General features: G+C 36.6%; 1 protein-coding gene across 2 annotated transcripts; it reads left to right on the top strand.

Annotated features, from left to right (window-relative positions):
- Nucleotides 1–1712: 1712 nt before the first annotated feature.
- Nucleotides 1713–9215, top strand: LOC306987838 (uncharacterized protein). Of its 2 annotated transcripts, XM_079592422.1 has the most exons (10): nt 1713–1854; nt 2561–2657; nt 3148–3280; nt 3460–5210; nt 5303–5405; nt 5642–5787; nt 7169–7241; nt 7400–7507; nt 8906–9027; nt 9109–9215. In XM_079592422.1, exons 1-4 carry the CDS (start codon nt 1753–1755, stop codon nt 3716–3718), a joined length of 591 nt encoding a protein of 196 aa, XP_079448548.1. In that variant the 5' UTR covers nt 1713–1752; the 3' UTR covers nt 3719–5210; nt 5303–5405; nt 5642–5787; nt 7169–7241; nt 7400–7507; nt 8906–9027; nt 9109–9215. The 2 variants fall into 2 exon arrangements, with proteins under 2 accessions (XP_079448548.1, XP_079448549.1); XM_079592423.1 differs by lacking the exons at nt 8906–9027; nt 9109–9215 and adding an exon at nt 7711–7830.
- The last annotated feature ends 24 nt before the right edge of the window (nt 9216–9239 follow it).

The following is a 9239-nucleotide window of genomic DNA, read 5'->3' as shown; positions in this document are numbered from 1 at the left end:
CTGAAATACAGTGAATTAGTATGTAGTGTAAAACCCCAAGTTTATTTTATTCACCAATCCTAATGGAAAAATTAAGCATAAATTAATGATGTAAATGTCGCAGCACTGCATGACATTCGGAAAATATTACTATCAGCTTAATAGGCTATCTCTCCTTGCAATGCTAGTAATTTAATGCAGTCATGATCATTGCTCACTTAAAGTGCCATTGACTTATCTGCTGGGTAAATTAATAAATATAATTGAGCTAAATCTAAAACATCGTATGATTTATATCAGCAACATATTTCTTTATATCGCCCAGCTCTAAAACGACTCAATATAAAGCTTATATAGGCCTATATTACTTTTTGAAAAACTGCTATAAAACGACGTGAATTGAGCGCTATACAAAATGTTTTGACTTGACTTGACTTCACTTGATAATGATATAGACCTAGGCTATCGTGGCCACGAATGAAGAATTCGTTCCCCAGATTTAGCAGGGCTATATTACACGGCGGTTTGCCTTGAAATGATTGTTTGTTGTACAGTAACTTCATTTAACTTATTAAGTCGTATTAACTGTAACTCGTAGCCTACTAAGTTAATAAAAACATTATTTAATTGATCGTTACTGAAATCGCCATGCGTAGTAGCCTACGGCCAAACTGCGTAGAAGATCATTCATAAACTCGCACATAAAGGAATGCGCATGCTCATGCCTACTCCAATAAGATTGCTGTATTATAAACCAATGAAATTATTGGTGGGCGGAGCGACACGTGTAGCCCCGCCCCAAAGTGTCGCCCCGCCCCATCGTCCAGACTGCACTCTGGGGTTACTCGTTTGTTTAGGTTTTTCAATAACGTGCATTTGGGAACGTAAAAAGTCGGACGCGGTTTGTGTTTCATAGTTGCACTGTTATCGTGCGTGGAGCGCGTCTCAGGTTTCTAAAAATATGGATGCTTGCAGCTTTGTGTTGCTAACGTTTGCACTGTGAACAGTGCTTGCAATTTCACAAGATTTGTAACGTAATTAATTTGTAAATTACGCCAACACTGGAGAATACATAAATATGTATCTAAATAATAAATATGTTTCTAAATATGCAAATTGTTGTTCATCACGATTTCAAAATAAAAGTTTAACGCTCTGAATTTGCATAGCCTACAGGCACATGCTCTGGTTCGAGATATTACAGCGGCTGTTGCATTTCTATCGTACTGAAGTGTCCATATCAAAGATTAAGTGGACATTTGAATTAAATCTTGTTTGGCCAATTAAACAAGGATTTGATCATTCCGTGATGTAACACCAAGCCGTTATGCCTTCAGCAGGCATTATAATACGTAATCTAAGTTATGTTTAGCCTATATTTGTTTAGCCTAGGCTATATAATTTATTTTACATGGTATTTTAACAGTTTTGTTCAATAAAAACAATATGATTACTTACTTTGATACTTTATTTGAACCAATATTATTGCTATGTTTGTCAAGTCATTTTAAAGGCTGTTGTTCACGTTGATCTATTTTTATCACCACAATTTTTGTCCGATTAATCGATGAAATAATCGTCGGAATACTCGATTACTAAAATAACCGATGCCTATTCCACATATGGTTTCTGCATCTGTGCTGACAACAAGTGGAGGCTGAAGGTGAGTTGGATCTCCTTGGGAGAGTGTGATTAGCGTGAGCTCTCCAACTGATTGAATAATTAGGGGGCTATTGAGGCCACAAGAAAAGAAAGAAAGAAAAAATAGAGGACATGAGGCAGCCCCTTCTTAAGTCAGTCTACATGGTGCATCCAAACGGACGCAAGCAAGACAATATGGGTCTGTGGGAAACCTCCCCTGTCCTTTTCCTTATGGTAAGTGCATGATTTTGTGCCTTTACTGTTAATCAATATTGTAATGATGCAGGGAATTATTTGATCACTTTGACAGGTCTGAAAACATGATGGTGATTTGTTGGTTAAGATACCATGTTTTATAGTGATAAATGTAATCAGCTTTCCTGCCAAGAAACTGTCAGTGAATGGACTGGATCAGACAGTTTATCACGCTTGGCTTTTGTGGCCGTGTCAGAAACACTTGTGGCCAGAATTAGGCGGTGAAGGACAGACCTGGGAATATACTAAGAATGTATGAGTTAGTTATATATTTTTGCACATCATGGTATATATATATATATATATATATATATATATATATATATATATATATATATATATATATATATATATATATATATATATATATATATATATATATAATTAATCATAGATACAAGTTTAACAGGAACATTTCATTCATTCTATTTTATTTATATATAATTACAATAGATATAATGTGCTCTGAAATACAAGTTTGGCAGAATAATATTTTATATTTTTAATCTCCCAACATGCTAACATAGCCGACACTATTGTGTATCAAATTTAGCAATATTACATTCGAAAGTATTGATTTCACCAAACAATAAAATCCCACGCAAGTGCACTTGGCCAAGACATCGTTCATAAGAGTTGGCATGTGTTATTAGATAAAAACACCAATAATTATGAAATGTTTTAGATTCTGACTGTTGAAGGATGGCATGACCTGGACAACACTGAATATGACTGCTGGCCCATAGTTGAACCAAACGATTACAACATGATTAGCTGTGGTGGTAAGTGCGTCTTTTTAAGATAACGAGTCTAATTAGCTACTCAATTGCTTTCATTGTTGATGGTAATTCCTTAAAGAGACAGTTCACCCAAAAATGAAATATCTGTCATCATCTTAACACCGATATAAACCGGTATGACTTGTGTGCTACCGACATATTCAAAAATATGGTCCAATTCCTGAACAAATCATTGTTTTGATTCAGATCTTTTCAGTGAATCATTGATCAAGTTCACAAAAAACAGCTTAAATGATTCGTTCATAATTTTTTTTTTGATGAACTGTCCCTTTAAGAATTGCAGACAAGACCTTAAATTTACAAACCAACAACTTAGGAAGTTTCTAATCAGCAGGCCAACAAAATAAGTGCTGTTCATTTGAAAGTTGATTCAACTCTGTGTGTATACCGTATACCATACAAGAAGATCAATATTTGTATATATATCTTCCTTGAGCTTCCTTAAACACTTTATACCCACATGTTTTCACAGGCTTAGAAATGGCTTGGGTTCAACGTCCGCCAGAAAAGGTCACAGATGGGGAGGAGTTCAACGTTACCTATTCTGTCACTGCCACAGATTCCTTTTATGAATATGCCGTTAAAAACCAGATTTTCCAGTTCAGGTGAGCGCGACTCACAATGCCGGCCTCCTCAAATGTGCTTTATTATGTTTAGAAACCACTTTTTTACTCCATTGAACTTTTTGTTGTCGCATTGCACATTGAGGTTTCCTTGAATGTAATATTATGTTAACAATGAATGTTGGCTTATGTTACACTATACGCTCCACTTTCTCCCACAGTAATGCATCTGAGGCCAAAAGATTCTGCCTTGAGCACGAATGCCCCGCAAACTGGAACAACGCCAATGAAGACAACTGCTGCGTGTACCATGCCAACATTCACTCCTGTCCTCTTGCGCTCATGGTCCGTATCGTTATGGTCGACGTTAAACCTACAGCAAGCTCTCTTCGATTTAGTCACACTGACGCTGAAATCTTTCAAATAAAAAGTCAACTAAACAAGGAACATTGTGGCATGATATCAGAGGCCACAAAATGATAGTATTGCAGTATGTAGACCAATTACCATTGCCAAAAATGCCCTGTGGCGTTTTTTTTTTTACATATATCATATTGTCATCTAAAAGTGATTAAATTGAATGAATTATTACATAAATGAAAAAAAATGAAAAAATTACATTTTTTTGAAAAATTATATTTTATTCAAATGTTATGCTATATTCTATAGTGGACACCAGGACTCAGTTGTTTAAAAAAATAAAATGACATGAAATTATATGTATAGGCAAAAACAATGGGATTTTTTTTTCAATCACCAATACATTTTTGGGGTTTCAGGATTTTTTTTAACCAAAATTTGTATAAGGATGATTCTCAACTATGTTATGAAAGATATAACGGAATGCATTGATACACCATTTTACTTTATGCAAGATGTGGGTAAAATGGCCGTAAATTAATATTCCCATTCAATTTAATGTGTCTATACACTGTATCTAATTTGCACATTAATGTGTTATTGGAGCAACATTTTAATGAAAAAAGAAGTGTAATAATTGGAGAAATAATTAGCAACATTTTAATAATAATATATAATATTACATAGGAATATTGATGTATAATTTATTTCCATATTCACTTGTTGTGTCTCCCAAAATGCCTGATAAACATGATTTAAGTCCTGAATGATGTCCTCAACAGTGGACATGTATGAAATCAATGCCCTGTTCTGTAACAGAAAGTCATTTTTGGATTTGAAACCCCATAATGTTTTCCTGAGATGTTGGTTTATTAAATACAATTTGAAAAGTAGTCCGATTTAAATTATAATTACAATATCATATTTCCATAAGAGTGCTACATTTGATCACTAAATTAATGTCAGACATTTTTAGGAGACCAGTGAGAAGTTGTTTTCATGGTGAAACCTCCAAACATTTGGTATCTCGAATGTGCTCTTTACAGGACACCCAGGTTGTGACATGTGACATGTAGGCTATGGTGTCAGAGGAATTTACTAAAATATTAATGTCCACTACAGTAGACAGAAGTCTATTCCTGGGTCCCAGGACTCAGGATATTTGGATAGAGTATGTTTATACAGAATAAGCTTTATATACCGGTAATATAAAGAACAGTAGAAGTCTATAGTGTGTGTGCGCGTGCGTGCGTGCGTGTGTGTGCGTGTGAGGGTGTGTGTGTGTGTGTGAGGAAGGGGTAGACGCTCATCAATGGGAGGTGGGCCAACCTTGATGAGCACTTATTCAGGTTCTACTTAAACTGGTGCCATTCATTACAGTGTGGTAAGCTGTTATTAACTTTTGTGCATGATGTTTGACAGTCAATATTAGCCTTGATTGCTCCACATCATTAAACCTTTAAACAGTCAAGCGATTACATTTTGTCTGTTTAGAGAGGTGGAGGGGTTTGTGGTCCCTGGATTCCAGACGATGGCGAAATTGTAACACACACGGTATCTAAAGCTGGCAAGATGAACCAACTGCTCTGGACGTCAAAGGTTACAAGCAAAGGTATATAAATATAAAGATTTTGTATTATTATTAAGAGTTTTATTTATAAGTTGCATTTGATATTTTATGGGGATTTTAATTATTTTACACAGGTGGTGCTGGTCCATTTAGGAGTTACATCGGTTATTGCTCATATCAAAGTGGGACAGATGCATGCAGCACTAGAGTCCAAAGTGCTAGTAGTCAGCGCTCAAGGTTAGTACAACTTGTTAAACACTTTAGGCATTTATGGAAAATGTCTTTAAACAACTGGTACATCAAGGATATTGATGCTACTTTAAGTGCACGTACTATAGAAAGTGTTCGATTAAGCAAGGCTAATTGTTGACATATTCTAATATGCTCCAGGAAATCATTTGTGTCTTATTAGAAAACAATTACGATTTGTCTATAGATGTTTATGTGGACTTTCATTTGTGCATGTGTGTCAGTGTGTGGAGACGATACCTGTGAGCTGGAGGAGAATTGTCTGACGTGTCCTGCTGACTGTGGTGTTTGTCCTATGCCTACATCCTTCAAAGTGGCCATCGGGCTTCCTGTTGCCTTGTTCTGCTGTGTTTTTTTCTTAACATTGGTGGTGAGAATGCTGGTTCAATGCTTGACAAATATTTGATCATTTAGAAAACCCAGTCAATATAACTTGCAGATGATTATATAGGCAAAGAAACTTGAAAAGGTATACTAAGAATGCGCCCCCTCAGTATTTCAAGTTTACCTGACGCACAGTGAGCCTCATCCATGAGTAACAGAGCCCACTCCATCGAAAAGGAGTGTGTGTCTCTCGGGAATTAATTTGATTTATTAAATGTTTGTGTTGTGGCAGGCTGGCCCTTTCCACACACATTCATGGATATTATTTCATTGGATTGACCCCATTTTGCACTGACGCTATGTCACCTGACCACGCCGTTGAACAACAGAATTGGTGTGTTTCCACACATGCTTCAGACACACCGGCTCATGCAGGAGCGTTCCCTGTAGCGTCAATGTCATCGCTCAGTGTTAGTAATGCATTATTCTGCCTATGTTGTTACAAACCATACTGTATGTATTGCTTTGTCCCATTGTGATGGCTAAGGCCACACTGAGTGAACAAATCACTTGCATGGTTTTAGTTTAATTTGTTTGTTTATTTGTACATTATGTGATTATTTTGTTTCTTTAAATATAAGTTGCCCAAACATTGGAACTGAGGAGCTACGTTGTCTCTTTAGCATTTCAACCCTCAAAGAGCAACAAAGCCAATAACCATTTGTTTCTAGAGTGCACGCTAGTAGTAAATGAAACCACGACCAATATATGGGTTTAACATTTTATTTAAGTTTGTTTGAATGTGTACATCTTACCCGTTGTTCCGCCGGGATCCATGACTGCAGCATGGACCAAAGGTTTGGAATTAAAGGGGTGCGGCCTTTCCTGATGTCCTTTATATCTCTTTTGGGGAATTATGGGAAATGTAGTTTGAGACAATATGTGTTGGGGTTGTGTGTTAATTTGAATGTGTTTAAAGGATGTTTATTTTTATGTGTGCGCATGTTTAAGTGTATTGTCATTATTGCTGTAGGGTAAATGTGATTTTCTATGTTCATTTGAGATGTGTATATGTATGTTTTTCTTTTTTAAGTTTGAGGATCATTTTGTGAGACCCCTGTAATTATACCAATGGTTTGGTCTAGTTTGTTAAAAGGGCTTCATTTTCTGTGGCTGAGTTAGTTCTGGTGAGGGATCCCTGAGAAATATCTGAGACCCAGAACTCAGTAATGTGCTGATGTCCCATTTATTAGTCAGTGTTTTGTTTTTCCCCTTTATTTATCTTTTTTCTGCACAATGTGTGGTCAGTACGTGAGTGACGCAGTCAATAAAATGACACTTTGTTGACTCCATGAATGTCTCCTGAAAATTTTATGGAAGAACCCTTACACCCATTATGAATTTTTTAAATTGTGAAATTTTCCCAGTGGCTGCAGTACCAAAAACAGAAAATGTTTTGGGATGAGAGCTGGATAGTCAACTACAATAATATCATGTTTGGTAAGAGTTTTTAGACTCATCCACTACCTTTAAATATGTTACTGCCAAATATAAAAAAATATTTAAATGTACAATTTTTTTTAAAATTAATTTAGCATGAGACAACAATACATAATTTCAAGCCAATAATTTTTTTTTTCTCACTGAACATCCACAAGTCTTTGGACAGTAAAGAGGAACTCCAGTGTGAGTAGAGTTACAGATGTGACGGTCAGCACTGCAGTGAACGCCAACTTCAAACCGGGCTTCATTCAGGCCGGCATCTAGTGAGTGTTTGCCAGTGATACTGCCTCTTGGGTATCTCTACTCATGTATTTACTAAAAAAAAAGTTTTGTTTTTGTTTTATTGTATTGTCTTGTCTTTGTTTTGCTGACTTTTTTTGTTGCTTTGTTGTCTTTGCTTTATTTTCCTGACTTTCCCGACTGGTTTGTTGTCTTTTGTTTTATCAATTTTGTTTTGTTTTTTCAGTGATGGAAGGACTGTAGCGGTTAAACACATCCAGAAGAAACACTTCACCCTGACTAAAACAATCAGAAAAGAAGTCAAAGAGGTCAGGTGAGTAGCTGTAGCAACAAATCTTAGAAATCACATAAACCAGACCAAATCATTAAAGGGGTGGTTGAGTATGATTTCACTTGTCTAACTTTAGTTAGTGTGTAATGTTGCTGTTTGAGCATAAACAACATCTGCAAAGTTACAATGTTCAAAGCAAAGGAAGATATTTGCTTTTAAAGAAATAGTTTTTTTAAGGACTACAACAAACGGCTGGTAGGGACTACACGACATTCCTCACGGGTTAGTGACATTAACAACCCTAAAATGTACATAAACCCCGCCCCCGGGAACACGCAGTCCATGTTGAGAAGAGGAACAGTTGTTGTGTAAGAGTACATTTGTGAGTCAGCTCAAACTGTAGCATCTGTCTTTTCACATGCAGTAGAAAGTCTCTGTGTGCATCTCACAACAGTTCCTATACGAGCGATTTATAGATTACCATGACAGAATATCATAATTGAAGATAGTTAACTCCACATCAGCAACATAAATTCATCAACTAACCATTCAGAGACGTCCTGTTGCATTCTACATGTTGTCACTTCTTCTTGAGTCTCTCCATCTTTGTCTGACTCCGTTTAAATATAAAAGGCAGAACAGTTTCTGTCATTTTAGTGTGTGTCTGCGTGAGGTAATCGCAGCTGCTGCTAACACACACACACAAGCTAATTTGCATTTAAAGGGCCAGACACAAAACGGTGCGTTTTTGCTCACACTCAAAAATGGACAACTTTAACATGCTATATAAAAATATCTGTGAGGTATTTTGAGCTAAAACTTCACACACACACTCTGGGGACATCAGATATTTATTTTACCTCTTGTGAAAAGGGCATTTTACCACCCCTTTAAATGCCTTTGTTCGATTTTTAACTTAACTAGCTTGATCACCCAAACCTCTCAAAGTTCATTGGAGGCTGCATTGAAGTTCCTTTCATGAGCATTATCACTGAGTACTGTCCAAAGGGAAGCCTGGCAGACGTGCTGTTGAACGAGGACATCCCCATCAACTAGGGTTTTCGGTAAATATGTCTTGTGGCATGTGGGAAAGCTCTTTAGAAGCTCCATGATGGAACTGTATTAATCAAATGAACACTTTTGTCTACAGATTGTCTTTTGCTACTGATATTGCCCGAGGGATGGCTTACCTGCACCAGCACAAAATGTTTCACGGCCGCCTTCATTCGCATAACTGTGTGATTGACGATCGGTGGGTCTGCAAAATATCAGGTACATGATTCTTACACATATTCCAACGCATGTGAAAAAAACCCGATTCAATTATGAATTAAGACATATTTAATTATACAGATTATGGGCTGATGGCCTACAGAAAGGAGGACATGAGCACCAATTACCAATATCAAAACGTCTATCACGTTTACTGCGCCCCTGAAGATCTTCTGAGAATCAGCACTTCACAGCCGCAGATGATGTGTACA

The sequence above is a fragment of the Phoxinus phoxinus genome (assembly GCF_949152265.1).
Source record: "Phoxinus phoxinus genome assembly, chromosome: 20".
Classification (NCBI taxonomy): Eukaryota; Metazoa; Chordata; class Actinopteri; order Cypriniformes; family Leuciscidae; genus Phoxinus; species Phoxinus phoxinus.
Note: the sequence above shows the minus strand (reverse complement) of the source record. Positions and strands in the feature narration are given on the sequence as shown.

What these genes read in the sequence shown, in the direction of transcription:
- LOC306987838 (XM_079592422.1), top strand. Translation starts at nt 1,753, where the DNA reads ATGAGGCAGCCCCTTCTTAAGTCAGTCTACATGGTGCATCCAAACGGA. An exon ending in CCCCTGTCCTTTTCCTTATG is followed by an intron (nt 1,855 to 2,560) that starts GTAAGTGCATGA and finishes GAAATGTTTTAG; the next exon opens with ATTCTGACTGTTGAAGGATG. An exon ending in AACCAGATTTTCCAGTTCAG is followed by an intron (nt 3,281 to 3,459) that starts GTGAGCGCGACT and finishes TTTCTCCCACAG; the next exon opens with TAATGCATCTGAGGCCAAAA.